Source organism: Conger conger, chromosome 9 (genome assembly GCF_963514075.1).
Source record: "Conger conger chromosome 9, fConCon1.1, whole genome shotgun sequence".
NCBI classification, from domain to species: Eukaryota; Metazoa; Chordata; class Actinopteri; order Anguilliformes; family Congridae; genus Conger; species Conger conger.
Genome location: NC_083768.1, coordinates 24,493,980 through 24,518,737, shown reverse-complemented (window position 1 = coordinate 24,518,737; position 24,758 = coordinate 24,493,980). Strand labels below are relative to the sequence as shown.

Genomic DNA, 24,758 nt, shown 5'->3' with positions numbered 1-24,758 from the left:
AGAAACAGAGAGAGAGAGAGAGAGACATGATCAGGGGGAGAGAGGGAGAGAGGGAGAGAGAGAGAGAGGAAGGGAGAGAGAGGGAGAGGGACAGAAACAGAGAGAGAGAGACATGGTCAGGGGGAGAGAGGGAGAGAGAGAAAAACTATTGTAGTTGAGCAGAAGGGGGCATGGCAGTAAAAACCCTGCATGGTAGTAAAGAACTATTACCATTACATGGATATAGACATAGCACGATGGGGCACGTATTGCCTCCTGCGATAGACACACGGCTCTACCAGCATGGTGGTAAAATGCAACACAAGCAGAGAGCCCAGCAAGCAGAGGCAATCGTGAGCACATAAAGACAGACTAAACCAGCACGGTGGGGCCTGAGAGGCAGGCAGTAATTCAGCAGCGCGGCGCAGACAGACGGACGGACAGACGGACAGACACGCAGAGAGGCAGGCAGACAGACACGCAGAGAGGCAGGCAGACAGACACGTAGAGAGGCAGGCAGACAGACACGTAGAGAGGCAAGCAGACAGACACGTAGAGAGGCAGGCAGACAGACACGCAGAGAGGCAGGCAGACTGACCAGCGTGGTGTAGACCGCCTCCACCTTGTCGTCCAGAAGGGGGCGGAAGCCCGACACTTTGCACACCAGGCTGCTGTTGACCAGCACCTTGTGAGCGGCCAGGCGGCGGTGGACGAAGCCCATCTCCGTCAGGTACTTCATCCCCGCGGCGACGGCGCTCAGCATGTCCACCAGCTGCAGCATGCCGAGCCGGCCCTCGTGCTTCTGAACGCCACAGCACAGCCGAGGTCAGACACACTCTCATTCCAACACCACGCAGAGCACGCCGGGTCCTTACGGAGCGCACTCAGAGTGGAGGACATTTTAAACACCCCGAGAGGCAGTGAATAACCTTTTCCTTTTTTTTTTTCTTCGTCAAGACTTCAAGGGAATCAGATCCACAGTGTAATTTCAAATATAACCGAATATATAAGCTGATTGCATTATTTGATTATTTAATACAAGCTTAATCAGCTAGGGAGTGCAGGAGCACGGTACTGTACATGAGATGCAGGCAAACTAAAGACAATCTACATTGATAAACACACACATTCTAACTCTCACTTACCCTGAGGAAGGAGTCCAGGACCCCATTGGACATGCACTCCACCACGATCATCATGGTGTTCCCTGCAGACACACAGAGGCAGCTGGTTCAGTCACAGGGGCACACCAAACTCATAGAGCCTCAACACCGAACTCATAGAGCATCAACACCGAACTCATAGAGCCTCAACACACAACTCATCAGAGCCTCAACACCAAACTCATAGAGCCTCAACACCGAACTCATCAGAGCCTCAACACAGAACTCATCAGAGCCTCAACACAGAACTCATAGAGCCTCAACACCGAACTCATCAGAGCCTCAACACAGAACTCAGTACCCCCCACCTGCTTTAATGCCCCTAACTCCGTTTCCAAAGCACCTCAATATATACACAGTTATACCTACAGCATACGTGTCTACAGGGGCCCTAAAGGCACACAGCACAGAGCCAAGGGGCCAGCTTTCCAGCATTCCGTTTGACTAACCCCCTCGTGATACCTATATTTTTGCTCATGACATTACCTCGTGATACCTATATTTTTGCTTTTGACATTACCTAGTGATACGTATATTTTTGCTCATGACATTACCTAGTGATACCTACATTTTTGCTCATGACATTACATTACATGTTATTTATCTGACATACTTTTGCATAAACATCGACAGTTGACTAGACTAAGCAGGAGACAATCCCCCCTGGAGCAATGTGGGGGTTAAGGACATTGCTCAAGAGCCCAACAGCTGATCTTTTCATGGCCAGACCAGGGATTTAATGACCAAACTTCCGGGTCCCAGTCCAGTACCTTAACCACATATATTTCTGCTCATACAATGTTTGATCTACATATATTTGTATTATTTTCATTATTTTTTTTCAAAAAAAAAAAACGCTCTGACGTATAAATTTGTACCCTCGTTTCACAACTGCCCAAGCGTTGGTTTGTCCACCACAGCACGTAATTACCCTGCGTTTTCTTTATTGTGCACGTGACTAGGCATGCGACCAAGGACTGAAGTGAAAATGAGTAGTGAGTGAAACTATTACACTTCCTAGTGCCCTGTGTGGCAAAATTGTCCCCATAGGTTTCTATTGGCGTTGTAATTATATTCCCTAACGGCAGAGCTTAATCGGGCAGGATAATGACTGCGCCCCCTACTGGAGAGACAGGGACAGTGGCGGCAGGTGCGCCAGCCCGCGGCGCTCTGGGAGGTGCAGGAGGTGATTGGGGTCTCCGGGAGGTAAAGGAGGTAAAAGGAGGTAATTTGCAGTGTGAGTGCGTCCGCGCGCGGATGAGGTGAGAGATTAGAGCCATTACAGGGCCCCGCTGAGCCTGGAGTACCAATTACTGCCTCCCGCACATCTGCTGCTGCCGCCCAACCTCCCAGCATGCTCCGCTGCGCCGCCCGCCCCCCACGCTGCCTACTGCACGCGCTCAGAACTGTCTTAATCAACCCCGCTCTCCGTCTCCCGCACGCTGACTCCGCCGCCTCCTCTTCCGCTAACCTCCTCTCATCCCAGCTCCCTCCTGCGCTCCATCCCTGCTTAAGAACGGGGGAGGGGCACTTTCTCACTCACTCTCTCACACACACTCTCTCTCTCTCTCTCAATCTCTGCCCCTTTTCTTTCTCTCTCCAGCCATCTGCCTCTTCTTATACTCATCCGTCTCAGTGCCCACTGGATGACCCATCTTTATCTCCTTATGTTCTGGTGCCCTCCTCTCCCTCTTAACTCTTCCCTTTCCCCTCATTATTATGACTCTCTCGACCCCGCTGATTCCCTTTGTCTTCTGTACTGTAATAATTAGTGAGGATGACTCCCCTGTCTAGTTTGAGAAAGTAGTGTTTCATCCAGGTTTTGACTGCATCCTGTCCATGCCCTCATCCAGCTCTTTCCTGACTCCACCCCATCCTGTTTATGCCACACCCCCTCCTCACCCCTGGTGATGACTCCCTCCAGACGGATGATGTTGGAGTGGTCGAACTGTCCCAGAATTCCAGCCTCGCTCAGGAAGGAGCGTCTCTGCTTCTCCGAGCAGCCCGCGCGAAGCGTCTTTATCGCCACCGGCAACTCCCGCTTGCTGGGCAGCTTCAGACACCCGCGGCACACCTCCCCAAATTCACCTGCCGGGGAGACAGACGCCGTTACGCTCAGATAGCACCAAACACAGAGACTACAGCACACTGTTCACTTCATTTCACTGTGTGCGCTAAGTGTAGAGAGGGAGAGGCTGTTCACTGGTGGCATACCTATGAGTGTGTGTGTGTGTGTGTGTGTGTGTGTGTGTGTGTGTGTGTGTATGTGTGTGTGTGAGAGAGAGATGGGTACCAGTGTGGATGATCCTGTCGATCTTGACGCTGGAGTCGTCAAGCTCTTTGGCGAACACATGAACAGCCTGGACCAGGTCCTCACATGTCTCCGGGTCGATGTACGTCCTCCTAGTTGGGATCTTAACTGGGAACCAGCACAACAGCCATGTTAACCAGGAGCCAGCCAAATCACACACCATGATAAAACAGAAAAACACACTTCTTTACACCATCTTTACTGCATGCCAAAATCCACTAACAATCACTGGGTAATGTTCAAAGAAAAACCTATAAACTTGAACGGGGGGCAACATTTCCTAGACTAACAGCCTACTAGCAACATGCAGTAAGCCCATAAAGGCTGCAGGTTGGCCTGAGGTCTTATTTTAATGCACAGAGCTCTGTGAGGAATCAGCTGTAGTGGAAATGCACAGCCCAGTTCAGCTGTACACACACACACACACACACACACGCTTGCACGAATGCGCAGACACACGCACAAACACACACACACACACCCACGCACAGACAGACAGAAACACACACACACTCACACATACCATTCACAGAGCAAATTAAAACCTTCCCCGACCCAGACGCAATCTAAACTGTCCGTCGCTGGAATGAGGCTTTTAGCAAGAGCACATTACACTCCTCTTACACTGATGCTCTCATCCAATTTCCCATTTTGAGGTCTGCTCCATTCTGCTTTTGTTACAACCTTCATTGAAGCCTTTTCTATTAACCCAGCTATGCCCAGAGATGGTGTCGGCCATTTAAACCCAGGCTGCATATGGAGAATGGCCTAGAGAACAGGCGTGACTGGCATGAGAGACTGCACTGAGTACTGTATCTCCACCATCTGAAATAAGAAGCACACGGTCTGAAATGAGCCACACGCGGTGTGCATGTGTGTGCAAGTGTCCGAGCATGAGAGAGCGAGAGAGAGAGAGAGAGAGAGAGAGGGGGAGAGAGAGAGAGAGAGAAAGTGAGAGCGCAGAATGAGACAGAGAGAGAGAGAGAGAAAGAGAATGTGTGAGATAGCAGGTGAGTGTGTGCTTGCATTTGTGGGAACGAAATCAAAACACAGAGAGGGAGAGAGCAAGAGAGAGAGGAAATATGAGAAAGTGAGCGTGTGCGTGTGTACGAAAGAAAGAAAAACAGAGCAAGAGAGTGAGATAGAGTGAGAAAGAAAGAGCAAGAGAAACTGAGAGAGGGAGGGTGAGAGAGGAAGAGAAACTGAGAGAGGGAGGGTGAAAGAGGAAGAGAGAGAAAGGGAGAGCGAAAATAAGAGGCTGGGAGAGAGAGAGAGAGAGAGAGAGAGAGAGAGCAGACAGGCCCAGCCACAGGCAGCCGCACATCACACACTGATCATCAGCTGTTCTTCCTCATGGCCGCGGCGCGTGTGATTTAGCGTCGCGTGACCGCCCCGCTCGCACGCTGATTATTCATGAGGAGCGCCGTTCCTCCGTCCTCCGGGGGGCTCCGCTCCACATCAAAAACAGCAGCCCTGACGCGGGGAGGGTAGCCCGCGCACCACGTCAATCCGCCCTCAAAGAGCCCGTCACACCTCGGGAAAAAGTAGTCCTGCACGTATAAACGCACCCAGGGACACCTTCTGCAGGACTCCTTTCAAACGCTTTTCACTCACGCTCACTAAATCCACCCCCCTCTCTCCCTCTCTTCTCTTTATCTCCCGTTTTATCTGGCTATCTCGGGCGATCAAAGGGAGGCTCACACGCCAGTAATGGACTGTCAGTTTGGTGCCGGTAAAGTATGCCCGTGGAATTAAGCATTCATGCCTCGCAAGTTAATGCTTCACAAACACTCCATGTCCATCTCTATTCCACCCACCTCCCTCTTTAGCAGCTTTTAACCATAAGTACAGGGCTACTAAACCCTATACTGTATGCAGCAGAGAGAAAAACTGATTATTCATAACTGATTATACACATGCGCATGCATGCAGGCATGTATACACACATACACACACATATATACACACACACACACACCCACCCACACACACATACACACGCGCACACACACATATAAATATACATACACACATATACACACATATGTGCACACACCCACACACATATACATATACACACATATGCGCACACGCACACACGCACACACATATACATATACACACACACATACACACCCACACATATACACACATATGCGCACGCGCACACACACACACACACATATACATATACACACACACACACACACACACACACACACACAGAACACACTGTAACACTCACACTGGAAGTAGAGCTCCTCATCACCCTCCTGGCTGGCCTTACTGTACCCACATTGCCTGTGAAGAGAAAACACATACACACATTAGCACTCTGTTACACTAACAACTACTGAGTCCTTCACATTGAGAGAAGTGTCCTGGGGACAGAACGTCCACAAGACTCACATCATGCAAAGTGGGTCAAACAGCACCATCTGCTGTCTAGGAGGGCTGGCCAACCTTGTATAGCTCTGGGTTTATTTCCCTAAATGGTTTAGCGGAAGACGGTATGTAACACATCACTACCTAAGATTCTACTGCAGTGCATGGGCTGAAACTACTCACATTGAAAACAAAATTGAACACAGCAAGTATGGAAAAAAGAAGGGGGAGAGGGATACTCTGTGGGCTAAATACTCATCTGCCCCACTGAGCGCATCATCTGAGGCAGCTCTGCATGGTACAGAAGCCACCATGAGAATACACACAAAGAAGGGCAGGCAGATGAACACCACAGATGACGACACAGATAAAGGACAGAACAATTAATAATAATTTATACCACGGCACTGAAAAATAACCGACCACTAGGGAAAATACGGCATTCTGATTTGCCGAGACGTGTCACGTGATTTCGTATAACCTTGCTAACGAGAACAAATCGAACAGGTGTGTAGAACTTTTTCACAGATGAAGTATCCAACAAATATCAATGTGCGCAACCAGCACACGCTACTATGCAATGCATTTCTAATTCATGAAAGTAGTCCGGTTATAGCCGACCTGGTGAAGAAAATATTACTGCAGGCTACATTGCATTGAGTTACACTTTGCATTGTTGGAAAGACAACCATGGGAGATGTTTTAAACATAATGTAACCGAGCTCTTTTGACGTAGGCAGTAATAATAAAAGAACACAAAAACACACAAGTGGGTGAGGACAGAATGATCAAACTTTTACTGGTTGTGATCATTCCGAAAAACAACAGACAGTGCCCCAAGCGCAGAGATATATACTTAGACACAGAACGTCCCGCTTTTTAATTTCTCCGTCTTGTGGGACTGGCGGCAAGAACGAGACATGCCAGCTGATTTAAACACCTACAGTGCTGTAACATTCAATGGAATATTAAGGTCCTTCTGTGCTTCGTTTAAAAATGGGAAAGGCCAGCCATACTCCGTTCAGTTGCATGGCACCGAAGTCTGGGATGCAGCATCAAATTTCTATAAATTGCTTGCCATTATTTTACGAGCTAACATTAGTTAATTACCGAACGTTATGTTTCCTTTTGGCGGTGAGCTCGTGAACTATCTTCGGCAATGACGCAGTTAGCTTTTAGTGGCAGCAGGTAATTTTAGGCTGTGCGAAGCAATTTTTTCTCAGCAACAGGGACTATTTTTTCTCCCGCTTCAATGTGTTTCAATTCATGAATTGGTTTCTAAAATAAAATAAATTGTCCATAGCTACATTACTTTGGCAAGTTAGCCGTGGTATAAGCGGGATAATACCTTATGAACAAATCAGTTATGAGGAAATAACTGCCCGACTGGGGGGTGCTTTTACCACCCTGAAGGGCAGTTATTTCCTCATAAAGGACTCGCTCTTAGGGCATTATCCCTTACACAATAAATGCACATACACACAAAGACATAAACACATATAATCTCTCATGCACACAAACACACACACAGAAATACACACACGTATAATCTCACACACAGATATACACGTACACACATATAATCTCACACACACAGACACCGATATATACCTACACACATATAATCTCGCACACGGCAGAGATAAATGACAAAGACCTCCACATGACAGAAAGGCTCATTTCCATGTAGCTCCCCCTGAATCCGTAGAAGAGGTTCTCAAGGGGATGAAAGCGTGTGGGTCCCTACAGCATATACAGTAAAGCCATTTATCACTTTAGAAGAACGGCACAAGAAGCCCGTTGGCGGCTTCCTTCTCGCTTAAAACTCCCCACATGACCTTGCAGAGTGACCAGAGGAACAAGAACTTCCTGTGTCAGAGGTGACCGAGGTGTTCCACAAGCAGGCATTCGCACTGGGCTGCTCATGGCGCATCCACAGCCAGTGATGCAAGGGCACGACTCGATGGAGATGGTACGGACCCAGCTGTGGGGACAGGGTGGGGCACGGTGGGGCATGTGCAAGCAAACCGCATCGCAGAGCGAACAGGGGAAACTCATGCTTAAAGATGCACTACGTTCGACACTTCCTGGACAGTGCATTATTGGAAGTGTGCGCTTGGGATCTATTGTGCAGCATCGGTTTTGACTCTCTGTGTGTCCTCATCCAGTCAGGCTGCCCTCAGGCACACAGCAGGGAGGGAGGTCTATGGGAGGAAACAGCCATGGGAGACATTCTGTACAGGACAAAACAGTGGGAGACAGAACTTGGGTGGACTGTTGCACACCGGGCGAGACCCCATAGTGACAGAGACCAGTTTTAAACGAGGAGACACCGGCAGGGTCGTCATGCAAGGAGAAAAGGAGAGGGAAGAGGAGGGACATGTAGATGGGCTCATATAGGAGTGGGTTTTCTATGTGGGGGGGCGTCTATGTGGGTGGGGGGTTCACCCACAGCAGGCAGGGATAAGGGATGAAGGAGGTGCAGACATGCCTGTACCTGGGAGACAGCTGCGTGGTGAGAGAAGGAAGAGGAGGAGGAGGAAGAGGAGGAGGAGGTGTAGCGGAGAAGGAGGTGGAGAGCAGGACCACGCTAGTTGGCGCTATATTGGAGGATCTGGAGAGACTGCTGGGGAAGAGAAGGAGGGGGATCACCGATAGGCGGTGCCGGGATGGCAGCCCCCCGCACGGTGACGCAGGGAGGAGGACACGGGGGGGCGGTGCGGGAGGAGCGCTGGGGAAACAGGGGCCTGACGGCACTGCCGCTGACCCAGACAAGAGACCATGGAGGGGGGCAGAGTGGAGCTGAGGGCAGCGGGAAGATGGCGCCAACAGGTGAAAAAGGGGGTAACATTTCAAAAAGGCAAAAGCACAAAAAAAGAAAAACACAGAGCAAAAAGATACTCTGCGCATCCCGCGAGAGTGGAGTTCCTGCCACCGCAGCAACGGTGTGACAAGGACACGGCTACAATGATATCCTCTCATCTCTCCATCCCCCCACAGCCCCCGCTTCTCCGCCCATCAGAGTGTAAACAATAAGCGGGCGCGCCAAGCCAGCTGGAACAGAGCTGAGAAGCAGCGGAGACCGCAGAAGGCCACGCGGTCTGTCCGCAATCATCACATCACCAAAACGGGGAGAGCCGTGTGCGTGTGTGTGTCTACCTGCGTGACAGGGGATGCGTGCGTGTCTACCGGCGTGACAGGGAATGCGTGTGCACATGAGAGCATGTCTTCATATGAAAGAGAATGTGTGTGTGTGTGTGTGTGTGTGTGTCAGAGAGACAGAGAAACAAACCACATGGAATTCACAGCTTTATGTGTATTGGATATAACACTGAATTTGTGGAATTCAGTGGAACATTTTCAACAATAATAAAAGCCTGCAATTTTTTGGTTCACAGACCAAATGTAAAATATATTTATTTAAACTCAAGGAAAAGCAATACATTCATAATTTGGCACAATAAGATGCAATAATAATAATAATTATAATAATAATAATCAAATGTACATTGGTTAGGATTTTAGGGGCAGAAGTGTGTGTGTGTGTGTGTGTGTGTGCGCACATTTGCATACATGTGAGTACATGTGTGAGTGTGTGTTTGTGTGTGTATGTGTGACAGCCCTCTCTCGGTGATTGACAGTACGCCTGCATCCACTGAGCATTCTTGGAAGCAGAATGAATGAAAACCATTTCACACTCGCTCGATCTAATCCATTTTCATCTGTGAGATTAATGTGGAGGTGTTGTTGCTTCAGTTCTTATTTCTGACTCTTTCTCCTGCCCTTCAGACACTGTGTGAATGCTGCTCTTCCATCTTCTACGGATGACAGCTGAGAGCGTGCGTGTTGTGCGTTCGTGCGTGCGTGTGTGTGTGTGTGTGTGTGTGTGTGTGTGTGTGCAATAGAGAGGAGGATGGAGGAGGGAGAGAGGGAGACCTTGGCTTATTTCTGGGCCATGTGAGAGAATGAGCAACCACCAAGAATATATTTATTTTATTCATAATTTATTTATATTTCTTATCTCCCCCAATTTTCTTTTTTCCTGTATTATTATTATTATTAATAATAATAATAATAATAATAATAATATTATTATTATTATATAGTTATAGTGTTTAAGTTGTTGTCAACACACTGTTGTTTGTATTTCATGTTGTTTGTATTCATATTCCTATTCCTTTCTGTGTCTACGCTTTGGCAACATACGAATGTATTTCATGCCAATGAAGCATTTTGAATTTGAATGTGAATGTGTCTGTGTGTGTGTGTGAGTGTGGGAGTGAGTGAGTGAGTCTGAATGTGTCCGTGTGTGTGTGAGTGAGTCTGAATGTGTCTGTGTGTGTGTGAGTGAGTGAGTGAGTGAGTGAGTGAGTGAGTGAGTGAGTGAGTGAGTGAGTGAGTGAGTGAGTGAGTGAGTGAGTGAGTGAGTGAGTCTGAATGTGTCTGTGTGTCTGTGTGAGTGAGTGAGTGAGTCTGAATGTGTCTGTGTGTGAGTGAGGGAGTGAGTGAGTCTGAATGTGTCTGTGTGAGTGAGGGAGTGAGTGAGTCTAAATGTGTCTGTGTGTGTGTGTCTGTGTCTGTGTGTGTGTGTGAGGGAGTGAGTCTGAATGTGTCTGTGTGTCTGTCTGTGTGTGTGTGTGTGTCTGTGTCTGTGTGAGTGAGGGAGTGAGTGAGTGAGTCTGAATGCGTCTGTGTGTCTGTGTGTGTGTGTGTGTGTGTGTGTGTGTGTGTGTGTGTGAGGGAGTGAGTGAGTCTGAATGTGTCTGTGTGTCTGTGTGTGAGGGAGTGGGTGAGTAAGAAAGAGAGGGAATGAGCGCTCAGCAGAATGGGAGAGGGAGGTGAGGAGGTGGGTGAGCAGGAGTTCCAGAAGGCCAGATGGAGAAAATGAGACACACTGACACAAGGGCCCCTGAACTATGTTCCCCCCCCCCCGCTCAACAGCACCCCACACAGCTGAGAGATGGTACTGCATACCACACAACCACATGTCCAGGAGGAAATAAATACTGAGAAACATCTTATATCACGCCGTTTTAATTACAGCAGACATCTGCACACAGCTAATGGAGGATAGCACCTCATACAGTCTGTGAACACCCGCTCTTTCACCAAACACACACACACACACACACACAAGCACACACGCAAAAGCAAACACACGCACACCTACACACGCACATCATGGCCAACCATTCTCAGTGCACTTCAATATGAGCCAGCCCTCTACAGAGCTAAACCAAAACAGTCTTCTATTGTGATTCACAACCTGCCTTCATCCACCCAGGGAAAGAATAAAGAGACAAGCACACCCAAAGAATTCAATTTAGACTGATACAAGGCAGATTTACAGCACTTTATGCAGTGGCCGCTTCACAGGAGGAGAAGTGTGGGCATCCACCTCATTCCCAGGGCCTTTTCTTTGGGTAAGCAGGTGAATTACTAGCAGTGAATCTCCAGCACTGCCTTTTTTACTCCAGCTGCAGAAGGGCCCTGCTGCCCAGTCAGAGTGAGTGTGTTTTGGCCGGTATCGCTGCGGTGTGGGTGTTAGGGCGTGACTCTGTTACCTCCTCCAGATCAGCAGGCCCACTCCCATGGAGAGCAGCATGATGAGAGCGGCCACAGACACCACCACGATGATCACCACCGGGCCCTGCTCGCTCGACGCCAGCGCCACTGTGGGACACAGACAGAAAGGGGGGTCAGTGCATAGACTCACCCTGGCTCCACAAGGTCAGTGCATAGACTCACCCTGGCTCCACAAGTATCCTCCACTGCCAGAACCTGCAGGTTCTTTCTGTATAATATACGCCGTATCCGTCATCTCCTGACTGAGAAAGCCACCCAGCTCCTAGTCCAGGCGCTCGTCATTTCCCGCCTGGATTACTGCAACTCCCTCCTAGCCGGTCTCCCAGCGTGTGCCATCAAGCCCCTCCAGCTGGTCCAGAATGCTGCAGCCCACCTGATCACCAGTCAGCCCAGGTCGGCTCATGTCACCCCGCTCCTCATTGGCCTCCACTGGCTTCCTATTGCCGCACGCATACGTTTCAAGGCCCTAGTGTTGGCATTTCAGGCTGCTAAGGGGACTGCCCCACCTTACATACAATCCTTGATGACTCCCTACTCCCCAGCTAGACCACTCCGGTCTGCCGGCTCTGGTCGCCTTATGGTTCCCTCTCTACGTGCACCTGGTGGTCGAGCTGCACGTTCACGCCTGTTTTCTGTTCAGGTTCCTTAATGGTGGAATGACTTGCCTACCACTGTCAGGACAGCAGAATCCCTCCCCCTATTTCGACGCAGACTCAAAACCCACCTTTTCAAACTCTACCTTAGTCCTCCCTCCTGATTTCCCCTGCCCCTCCTTTCTGTTATCCCTATCCTTGTCTAAGCCCCCCCCAAAAAAAAAAAAAAATAATAATAATTTGCATTTATGATGACGACTATGTTTAGAACAGCATTCCATGCGTATTTTCCTAGTTCTGGATGTGATGCTTTGACTTAAGGTAGAACCTATGCACTTGTAAATCGCTTTGGATTAAAAGCGTCTGCCAAATGACAAAAATGTAAATGTAAAAAGACTGTAGAAAAGATACAGACTAAGTGCCTGTTATGTCACTATACAATAACACCAACTGTGACTACATTTTCCAGGGGGAGAAAGTGATTGATTGTAACGTTACTGTATTGCTGCCATTGACTGACATTGAAAGGGCGGCTGAAATGCCCATACCGGAGCTAACCGCAGTGGCGCTAGAGAGCAGCGTCTCTCAACAACACCAGGAAACGAGCTTCAAAAATGAAGCAAATGAGTGGTTTGGGCCTCTTGAGTCTGTGCCATACCGATTCCACCCGACAGGGGCAGAGCCGGGAGAGGGGAGGGGGCGGCAGAGACAAACAGCCGAGATGGAACGGGACAGAGCCGAGAACGGGCAGAGACTCGCAACAAAAACAAGAGGCTGAGCGCCATTTAATTACCAAACGGTGAAAAGGCTAATTCATCAAGTTCCCTGCGCCGTAAAGACTGCACAAATGGCCCCTGTACTTCAGGAAGGCAGCGGTTTGTGTGCTTTGCAGTGAAGTGTCTCCACCCCTTGCCATTGGAGGGATGAAGCATTGCACATAAACCACGCATAAGCATTATTATAAATTAAATCCATACATTAAACAGTTCTGTTAGATCCATCTATTTGTCTAAAGTAATTAAATAAAGTACCTAAATAAAGAAGGCACCTATCAAATCGACTATTTGCTGATTAACAGCTGTTTTTGCCAGCTTGGCTCTTTTTACTTGTGAATTTGTTACCGGTGAGTTGTCGTTTTAAATCAGACTTATGACAGCTGATTTGAATTTGACCGCTATGGCAATAAATGTGATTCGCTTAGTCATCCCAGGAAAGCCACTTAGTCAGTTCAGTTCAGTCCTGTTCCATTTACTTTGATCAAAACAACACTACACTGGACAAACTGTGGTCATTCTGTGAAAAATCAACCAGAGGTGTGGGAGTTGACCACTCCAATTTTGCTAAAACTTTGTGTAAATTTTGTTTATATATTTAATAAAGAACATCCAAAACATTAGCCTCATTGGATTTGTCATTCTTAAGACACTGGAGGGGTGGTACCCAAAAAGTCACTCATGAGTGGAAATTGGGGTTTGTGTTGATTTTGGTGCATCATATCTTTGGCATTAAAGGAGGGAAAAAAACTGAAAACTTGTAGTCTGACAATTTTCTCTACTATAATATAAATTTAATCTCTAAATTCAGATTCTCTGATTTTCATAATACTACTCAGAAAAATGACTCCGCAATGGTCATTCAAAAATGCTTTTTTCTCCAGAACCACAAATCCAATGAGGCTAATGTTTTGCATGCTCTTTAATGAATATATAAAGAAGCCTTACACAAAGTTTGAGCAAAATACATCTGGTCACCCTCACACACCTGGTTGATTTGTCACGGAATGAGCAGCTGGCATGACTCAGCATTGAGGACCTCCGCTGCCCATCCTTATGACCCGTGATATAAACAGTGACGTTAGCCGAACGGCCGTATCCCACCATGCACTGGGAGAGAAGGGCCGTCACTCACACTCGCCAAGTGTCTGCAGCTCCATCGGGGGGCTGTAGGCTCCGTAGTCCAGCGGAGAGGAAGAGGAGGAGGAGGAGGAGGAGGAAGAAGCTGAGGATGACGAGAGTGGGGAGGAGGAAAGCGAGGAGGAGGAGGAAGAGGAAGATGAGGAAGAGGAGGAGGAAGAGGAGGATGTGCACTGGCGGATGAGGAAGACGTAAGTGGTGCCGGGCTTGAGGTTGTTGACGCTGACCCGCGTGGCGGGAGTCTTTACGGTGGAGTAGCTCAGGTCCTTCTGCTCCTGCGAGACAAGAACATCAACCAAACACAGCCCTTTAGAAAAGAGTACATGTGAATAACACTAATCACACTGCTTCACTCCAGTCCATGTGCGTGACTAACACTGATCACACTGCTTCACTCCAGTCCATGTGTGTGACTAACACTGATCACACTGCTTCACTCCAGTCCATGTGCGTGACTAACACTGATCACACTGCTTCACTCCAGTCCATGTGCGTGACTAACACTGATCACACTGCTTCACTCCAGTCCATGGGCGTGACTAACACTGATCACACTGCTTCACTCCAGTCCATGTGTGTGACTAACACTGATCACACTGCTTCACTCCAGTCCATGTGTGTGACTAACACTGATCACACTGCTTCACTCCAGTCCATGTGTGTGACTAACACTGATCACACTGCTTCACTCCAGTCATATGCGTGAATAACACTGATCACACTGCTTCACTCCAGTCCATGTGCATGAATAACACTGATCACACTGCTTCACTCCAGTCCATGTGCGTGACTAACACTGATCACACTGCTTCACTCCAGTCCATGTGCGTGACTAACACTGATCACACTGCTTCACTCCAGTCCATGTGCGTGACTAACACTGATCACACTGCTTCACTCCAGTCCATGTGCGTGACTAACACTGATCACACTGCTTCACTCCAGTCCATGTGCGTGACTAACACTGATCACACTGCTTCACTCCAGTCCATGTGTGACTAACACTGATCACACTGCTTCACTCCAGTCCATGTGTGTGACTAACACTGATCACACTGCTTCACTCCAGTCATATGCGTGAATAACACTGATCACACTGCTTCACTCCAGTCCATGTGTGTGACTAACACTGATCACACTGCTTCACTCCAGTCATATGCGTGAATAACACTGATCACACTGCTTCACTCCAGTCCATGTGTGTGACTAACACTGATCACACTGCTTCACTCCAGTCCATGTGTGTGACTAACACTGATCAGACTGCTTCACTCCAGTCATATGCGTGAATAACACTGATCACACTGCTTCACTCCAGTCCATGTGTGTGACTAACACTGATCACACTGCTTCACTCCAGTCCATGTGCGTGAATAACACTGATCACACTGCTTCACTCCAGTCCATGTGTGTGACTAACACTGATCACACTGCTTCACTCCAGTCCATGTGCGTGACTAACACTGATCAGACTGCTTCACTCCAGTCCATGTGTGTGACTAACACTGATCACACTGCTTCACTCCAGTCCATGTGCGTGACTAACACTGATCACACTGCTTCACTCCAGTCCATGTGTGTGACTAACACTGATCACACTGCTTCACTCCAGTCCATGTGCGTGAATAACACTGATCACACTGCTTCACTCCAGTCCATGTGTGTGACTAACACTGATCACACTGCTTCACTCCAGTCCATGTGCGTGACTAACACTGATCAGACTGCTTCACTCCAGTCCATGTGTGTGACTAACACTGATCACACTGCTTCACTCCAGTCCATGTGCGTGACTAACACTGATCACACTGCTTCACTCCAGTCCATGTGCGTGACTAACACTGATCACACTGCTTCACTCCAGTCCATGTGCGTGACTAACACTGATCACACTGCTGTACTGAACTCCTTGTCCTGCGGGCCGAAGGGTCTGCAGGCATTTGCTTCAACCGTGCGCTACACCACCTGACCTCACTAATCAGCTTATTACCTGAATCAAGCAGGTAAAATAGTTAGCACATGGTAGGAGCAAATATCTGCAGACACTGTGGCCCACAGGAGGTGGAGTTGAGCAGTGCTGCTTTAGGGTTTGTAGAGGTTTTTCCTCTACAGGGTGTGTGTGGACGATGGGGTGCTGTGCGGTACCTTCTCGTAGTACTTGATCTCGTACTGGGTGCGGCTGCTGTTGGGGTGGGGGGGCGGGGTCCAGACCAGGGTCACACTGCGCTGCTCCAACTTCTCCACTCTCAGCTCACTCAACAGGAACGGGCCTGAGTGGAGAGAGAGAGAGAGAGAGAGAGAGAGAGAGAGAGAGAGAGAGGAGGAGACAGTGGGAGGGAAAGACAGGGCGTGAGGAGGTGAGGGGGAGAGAAGGGAGAGGGAGAGAGAGAGGAAAAGAAGAGAGTGGGAGAGACAGAGAGGGGAAAGTGATTAAATGACAGTTGTGTCTCCAGGTTGTGCCCAGAGGCCGAGTGTCTCTGTCGGGGTTGTAAGCGGACACAGTCGTGCAGTCAGAGGTGCTCCCGTGTTCAGACAAACACTCCCGCCCGTGCCCAATCCTGTAGACCCAATGTGCCATGGACCCCGCCCACCCCCGCTGTAATTAAAACCTGATTAATGAGCCTGAGGCAGATGAGTCCTGTCACTCAGAATCCAGACATCAGACTGACATCTCCATCAACACGCTACAACAGAGACGCACCCAGAGCCGCATGTACGCACGCGCGCGCACACACACACACACACACACAGCCACCCTCTCTACAACTTTCACCGCACACACACACACACACGCACACACACACACACACAAACACACAGCCACCCTCTCTACAACTTTCACCGCACACACACACACACACACACACACACACACAAACACACAGCCACCCTCTATACGACTTTCACCGCACACACACACACACACACACACACAAACACACAGCCACCCTCTCTACAACTTTCACAGCACACACACACACACACACACACACAAACACACAGCCACCCTCTATACGACTTTCACTACGCACACACACACACACACACACATATATGTACACATACACAGCCACCCTCTCTACGGCTTTCACTATGCGTGCACATGCGCACATACACACACACGTACACATGTACACACACACACACACACACCCCCTCTCTATGGCTTTCATGGCGTCTCAATTCAATAATTATTTATTGCCATGATTGTATGCAAATAATATCGCCAAAGCAATTAACAATGACACGTAAAACATATGATTAATACACAAGAATAAAATGTATATAAAAATGTATATAAATATCTACAGACAGTCGACATGAATTTTTAAATGACAAACACTAATCAGGACAATAACAATAACAACGGCCACAATACAGATAACAGTGATTGTGCCTCACTGGTTGTCCCCCATTTTGAGACAGGAGGCCGCATACGTTGCAGTCAATGTCACACATTACATTTTCGCCCACTGCCTCTTGCCTTCACACACACACACACACACACACACACACACACACACACACTTTCTCTCCCTCTCCTGCCCGTCTCTGCTTCAGCCCCATTAATAACTGCTTTTGTGGTACAGTTGAAAAGAGTGACAAGGACAAGTTGTGTTTTGTGAGATATGTCATACTTTTCATTTGATCTCTGGCCTGATGAAACAAAGTGCATTATTGATATTTATGACAGGGCTGAGAGGGCCTCAAGAGATCCTCACCCTGCAAATCACGCACAGAGACAGCAGCAGGACCAGCGCACAGCTGCACTGTCATTTAGACTGTTTACCACAGCGCTCTGTCCTTCAGACAGCACTCACACAGCACAGCACACTGCTGCACTGTCATTTAGACTGTTTACCACAGCGCTCTGTCCTTCAGACAGCACTCACACAGCACACTGCTGCACTGTCATTTAGACTGCTTACCACAGCGCACAGCTGCACTGTCACTTAGACTGTTTACCACAGCGCTCTGTCCTTCAGACAGCACTCACACAGCACAGCACACTGCTGCACTGTCATTTAGACTGTTTACCACAGCGCTCTGCTGCACTGTCATTTAGACTGTTTACCACAGCGCTCTGTCCTTCAGACAGCACTGCGATAGGACACAAATACATTCACAGACATACACTCATTCAGAGGAATACACTCATTCACAGACACTGAAGCATTCACAGAAATATACACACTCAGAAATATAGTCATTCACAGATGTAGACGCATTCAAGGGCATAGATGCATTCACAGACACACATTCACTGATATAAGCATATTCACAAATACCGACACATTCACGAAAACAGATGTATTCGCAGACAGTGATGCATTCAGAGAAACACACACATTTGGAGATATACAGGCATTCCCAAACATGCATTCACAGACATTGGTACATTCACAGAAACACACACGTGTGAACCCACATTGAGACACTCATTTGTGGAGAAAATCACGTATGGAGACTAGTGGCCTGTGTGACACGGACAAACAGATCCGTCTACACCAGGCTCCTGCACGAGCAGACCCCACAGACCCAGCACAGCACCCTGAACACTGTCACACCCCACAGACCCAGCCCAGCACCCTGAACACTGTCACAGACCCAGTGTGAACACAGGCACCCTGAACACAGTCACACCCCACAGACCCAGTGTGAACACAGGCACCCGGAACACAGTCACACCCCACAGACCCAGTGTGAACACAGGCACCCGGAACACAGTCACACGCCACAGACCCAGTGTGAACACAGGCACCCTGAACACAGTCACACTGTGCAGACGAGCGTGAGCTCACTTTACCCGAAAATACCGCAGGCTGTTGGCATGCCCCCCCCCCCTCTGTTTTTGCATGAATTATGCATTACCTGCCCCCCCCCCAACCCCCTCAGTCAAGCGTATGACATCTAATGCGACTGCTACACACCTGCGGATGGAGGAAAACGCAGGTAGAACACGCACACACATGCAGGAGCACGCAGACTGGAGAGAGAGGCAGGGCGTCAGAGCCCGTCAGAGCGCCGGGCGACGGATCCGCAAATGAGTTTCCCGTTACCGCCGGCGCCGGCTCGGAGTTTTCCCATTTAGCGCTAAACCCGCGCCATAAACCCCGCTGAGCCCGTCGCAATTCCCGCAAAACCGCCAGCGACCCGAGACAGGTCTCATCAGAAAGCGCGTCCGTCTATCTCTCCCTCCCTCCCTCCTCCCCTTTCGCTCTCACTCACTTTTTACAGGGATTACTCCTCAATATGAAACACGATTCCTTCCTTTTTATTTCTGCCCAGCAGATGTTCCCATCTGCAGGGATTTGGGCAGCCAGTGGAACGCGGCGGCGCACTAACGCAGCCTGCCAGCAGGGGGGGGCAGTGACACACCGGTGTGTCTGTGGTGGTGGGCAGACCTCAGACAGACTGTGACAGGTAACGTTATGAAATGGCTCCTACCGTACAGACGGGTGCGCAGTGACTGCAGAGCGCTAGTTCCACTCCCTCACTGAAAGCCTTGTGCCAGGTGAGCTGCAGTCCAGCAGGACAGTCTCTGGAAGTCTCTTCTCTGGCAGTTCAGCCGTGTTGTCCTGTACTACTCATAGCTCTTTCAATGACACAGGTTGGCTTCAGAGGTGCAGTTACGCGGTGTTACAGTAATAAGTATATAATGTGTATAGTGTGTGTGATAGCAAGTGACGAGCTTCTGTCAAGCTCAGGTTTTGTTGTTTGTGTATACATACAGTATGTATGTATGCAGGTGTGTGTGCACATGCATGTGTGTGATGTTCCCACCAGCACCAGCCTCAAAATACACAGAGCATCTCACATCCCGGAGCGCAGAGCCTTATGGGAGTGGGAAGCAGCGTGTTGTGGGATTGCGGGAGCTTGGTCAGCAGCTCCTGTTTCATCCCTGGCAGCGCCCACTAGGCGCGCACACACACACACACACACACACACAAACACACACACACCTGTGCCAGGCAGTCGTGAGGCCAAGAGGTGCTGGCAGAGCGTGGAGGTCAGAGGGATGGGCAGGGCGCCGCGGGAACACCACCCGCCAAAGCCACAGGAACACCACCCGCCAAAGCCACGCTAACGCCACGTTAACACCACGAGAACACCCGTCTCTGACTCTCACCGGCGTCTCTCTCCCTCACCCTTCCTCTCCGTGTCTCTCGCTCTCCCTTCCTCTCCGTCTCTCTCCCTCTCCGTCTCTCAGCTACAGCGCGGAGAACCCAATCCCAGCGCTCGCGTCGGGCATCTTTACCCAGCGGCGGTTTAGCCACACGGCACGCTAGGCTAAGAAATGAATAAACGCCGTGTTTGAGGAATAAAAAGGGACATTAGGATGTTGTGTCACAGCTCAGTCCGACCCGGACGCTATCTGGCAGGAGGGCCCCGGCCCGGTTTAATCTGCCCTATCAGGCCGCCCACCGGGGCGCTATCTGGCAGGGTGTTTCAGCTCCGTTTAATCTGCACTTTCAGCAGCCTCGCGCGAAGATAAACCGCACACACCCCCTCCCCGCAATTACTACAGCCCGCACATTACCCAGCATCCTCTGCCGGCTGCCACGCTCGATAGAGGCAGGTATTATCATTCATATTATCATTTATATTGTGGAGCGGAATTGAAAAAGCGGCGAACGTCCTGAAATAAAAGGTGCCCCCCGGTTCAGGCGGGGGTGCGGGGGTTTGAGGGGAGGGGCGGGGAGGGGAGAGAGGCAGACACCTGACACAGATACATTTCCATCTAAAGTACACAATTATGTGCTCTGCAGCTGTGCTCGCTGACAGACAGCTCTGTGGGAGTGTGTGATGGGGAGCGAGAGGGAGAGGGGGGAATAGAGAGAGGGGACGGAAGAGAGAGGTGGGGAGGGAGAGGGAGAAAGAGAGGGGGGATGGAAGAGAGAGGCAGGGAGGGGGGGGAGGGAGAAAGAGAGGGGGGATGGAAGAGAGAGAGGAAGAGAAAGATCGAGGGAGAGGGGGGAGGGGGAGAGGGAGACAAGATAGGGATGGGAAAGAGAGAGGGAGAGAGAGGGAGGAAGAAAGATAGGGTGGATGCAAAAGAGAGGGGGGGAGGGAGATGGAAGAGAGAAAGGGAGAGAGAAGAGAGAGAGAGACAGAGGGTGAGGGAGAAAGAGAGGGGGAGAGAGGGAGAGGGAGAGAGAAGGGCTATAAGCAAACAATGAAACAACAAGACAGAAAGAAAATAAAGAGAAAGAAAGAGGGGAAGAGGCTGTCAGTGTTTGTGAATATGCAGGGTGTTTCAGTGACAGAGTGACTGAAGCTACGTATTGGTACAAGACAAAATGTCAGTGAGTGAGAGAGATTGTGAGAATGTGTCAGTATTTCAGGGTAGAAGGATCTGTATTATTCACTTACATTATTTGGCAGTGGGTGATTGAGTGGACTGTATACATAGATGTGTGCGTGTGCGTGTCTCTGTATGTGTCTGTATGTGTGTATATCTGTGAGTGAGTATGTGTGAGTCCGCGTATGTATATGTGTGTGTGTGTGTGTGCGCGCGCATGTGTATATGTGTACAGGGGTTAATCATTCATACATAAATGAGTGAGTGAGTCAGGATATGTGTCCATGAGTAAGTGTGAGTGTGAGTGTGTTTATAATTGAGCGAGAGAGTGTGTGTGTTTATAATTGAGCGAGAGAATGTGTGTGTGTGTGTGTGTGTGTGTGTGTGTGTGAGTGAGTGTGTTTATAATTGAGCGAGAGTGTGTGTGTGTGTGTGTGTGTGAGTGTGTTTATAATTGAGCGAGAGAGTGTGTGTGTGTGTGTGTGAGTGAGTGTGTTTATAATTGAGCGAGAGTGTGTGTGTGTGTGTGTGTGAGTGTGTTTATAATTGAGCGAGAGTGAGTGAGACTGCAGGCGGTACACCTGACAGGTTGAGACCGCCATTATGATGCTAATCCGCTCACACACTCATTTCTCAATCCTCCACCCAACATCTGGCCACCGCCACCGCCCAACTTTGCAGAAAAACGAGGCGAATTTTAAAAAGGGGGACGGTGTTCCCAATCCCTGCTCCGCCAGGAAAAGCGCCCTCTCAATTCGTCGGGATTACCCACAAACACGCAGACAAGACGCGGCGCACAGGAGGACGGGGAACTTCACCGGGGAGAGGAACAGAAACGGGCCTCGGCTGCGATAAAGAGGCGCGTGAAGAGGGAGTGTTTTCGATGCCGCCGCAGCTGTACCGGTCGGGGCCTCGTTACTTCAGCTTGATGAAAGACAGCGCTGTGCGATGATTGCCAGCTTCCCCCCGTCCCCCACACCCCCTCACACGACAGCTCCCCACCTCGCCCCACACCGCCTCACGCGACAGCTCCCCCCGCGCCCCACACCCCAGCCCAACGCAGAGGAAATATTACAGCAGAAGCCCAAGTCTGCGGAGAGGAGCCGTGTCCTTTACTTCACTTCCTCACAACGAGAGCTCGTCTGAGAAAACTCCGGGAGGAGGAGGAGTGCGCTTCTCCCGCTGCCGCGGAGGGAGCGGATGCAGCCGACAGCGAGAGAGAGAGGGAGAGAGAGAGAGAGAGAGAGACAGAGGGAGAGAGAGAGAGAGAGAGAGAGAGGGAGAGAGAGAGGGAGAGAGAGAGAGAGAGGGAGAGAGAGAGAGAGAGACAGAGAGAGACAGAGAGACAGAGAGAGAGCGGGAGAGAGAGAGACAGAGAGAGAGAGAGAGAGAGAGAGAGAGAGAGAGAGAGAGAGAGAGAGAGAGAGAGGGGGGGGGGAGGAAGAACTACAGGCTAATGTGAGAGCCGTCTGAAACAGCACTGTGACATTCTGGTAGGGGAAAGTGAACACGCACCATCATACACACAGACACACGCATGCGGGAGCTCACATACGCATGCAAGCGTAAAGACACGCAAGCAGGACGCATGCACACGCTCGTCAGAGCTGTTCAGGTCCCTGTACTGTGTCACTCTCACACTCTCACTCACACACTCACACACTCACACTCACACTCACACACACACTCACACACGCTCTCACACTCACACACGCTAACACACTCACGCTAACACACACTCCCACACTCCCACACACTCACACACTCACACACTCACACACTCACACACTCACACACTCACACACTCACACTCACACTCACACTCACACTCACACTCACACTCACACTCACACACTCACACTCACACTCACACTCACACTCACACTCACTCTCACACTCTCACACTCTCACACTCTCACACACACACACACAATGACAGCTGCATAATAAAGGCCTCTGAAGTCGTGTGTGTGTGTGTGTGTGTGTGTGTGTGTTGGGGGGTAGGGGGGGAGGGTTGGCAGAGAGACAGAGGAGGAGCGCTTCCAGAAATGACTCGAGTTTCTTTCTTCTCCTCTCAGTGAGATAAAAGGAAGACAATTCAGCTCATTCAGCAGGAGGAGTTTGAGTCATCTGGCGGGTTCATGACTGGTGTTTAAAAGAGCATCAGAGCGCAGGTCTCCACACACTCACACTCACACTCACACTCACACTCACACTCACACTCACACTCACACTCACACTCACACTCACACTCACACTCACACTCACACACACACACACACTCACACTCACACACACACACTCTTCTTCGTGCGTATGCATGTGTGTGTGTCTGTGTCTGTGTCTCCGCAGCACTGATGAAACAGCCTCTAGTTCTCATCCTCTCCCCCATTCTCTCATTCCCTTCAGTCCCCCCCCCATCCTCAGCTACCCTCCCTCTCTTTCCATCCACCCATTTCACACCAGAGATGAAACAGCGCAGTCGTTCCCTCAAACAGAATATGGGTCCGTTTGTGCAGGGGTGTGAAAACACTTCCTCAGTCCGGTTCAGCATTAAGGACAGACTGAGCTGGGATCCCAGGGCCAGAGTGAGCACGGGGGTGATGTTTATCACACCACTCCAATGAGCCGAGCCATCGTAACCCATTCAACACTCACCGGTCTGGATCAATCACAACCCATCGCACTCCACGCCATTGCACCCGATTGGCTGAGAGGAGCCATCAGACAGCTCAGCTGCTATAAGACACAGGTAAAGCCTTATCTCTGCCCCTCATCACTCCCAGCCACTGGCAAGTGGGGGTTTCTGCTGGCTGTCAGGGTTTCCATGGGCTAAGGACAGGAGTTTTGTTCTCATCATTGAAGAATGAGACTATATCAGACCGCACACACACACGTGCACAAACACACACACACACAAACACAAGTCCTCTGACTGAGAAGGTCTTCCCTTCCCTCCCTGACCCCACAGGTCAGGTTTAATGAGGCTCCTGCACACCTGAACAGGCCCAGGACTTGCACACACACATGGCCTTCAGTGGAAACTATTGAAAACCCTTCGACCTCCCCAAACCCACCGCGCATCACAGGGATACTCTGCCCAACTCCAGCCCCCCCCCCTTGAGCTGCCCAGGACGGACAGGGGCCTGTGAGGTCCAGATAAAAGCACACCCAATCCCCTTTACAGCACGGCGGGAAATCTCCTCCGTCAAGGCAGGGCAAGCGCTCCGCATCCCAGCATGCACTTCCAGCCCCGCCCAGCCCGTAGGGTTTCAGAGGCAGAGAGGACCCCCGGTCCCTCTGAGGGGCTGTAGAGCGCTGAGACCGCTCATTTAACAGCGCACGCTATACCGCTGAACAGCGCACGGTAATCCTGGAGAGGGCCGGGCCCCGCCCCGCAAAGCTCCATGTGGTCCCGTATCAAAGTCACAAATACAATATTCATAAAGGTCACGCTTTTCTTCCCCCGGCAAATTGTCCCAGTACACACACACAACATTATTCCAGTAACCTTCTCGCTAATCT

General features: G+C 49.9%; 1 protein-coding gene across 1 annotated transcript in view; it reads right to left on the bottom strand.

The window, feature by feature from the left end:
• The window catches only part of LOC133136394 (ephrin type-A receptor 7-like), a 107,183-nt gene that overhangs the window by 7,726 nt on the left and 74,699 nt on the right, over nucleotides 1–24,758 (bottom strand). The window contains exons 6-13 of the mRNA XM_061253850.1: nucleotides 16,076–16,200; nucleotides 13,926–14,205; nucleotides 11,403–11,511; nucleotides 5,699–5,754; nucleotides 3,436–3,561; nucleotides 3,045–3,230; nucleotides 1,125–1,186; nucleotides 578–781 (exon numbers count right to left, since the gene is read on the bottom strand). Of these exons, the coding sequence (XP_061109834.1) occupies nucleotides 578–781; nucleotides 1,125–1,186; nucleotides 3,045–3,230; nucleotides 3,436–3,561; nucleotides 5,699–5,754; nucleotides 11,403–11,511; nucleotides 13,926–14,205; nucleotides 16,076–16,200 (1,148 nt within the window). The remainder of the gene's footprint in view (nucleotides 1–577; nucleotides 782–1,124; nucleotides 1,187–3,044; nucleotides 3,231–3,435; nucleotides 3,562–5,698; nucleotides 5,755–11,402; nucleotides 11,512–13,925; nucleotides 14,206–16,075; nucleotides 16,201–24,758) is intronic.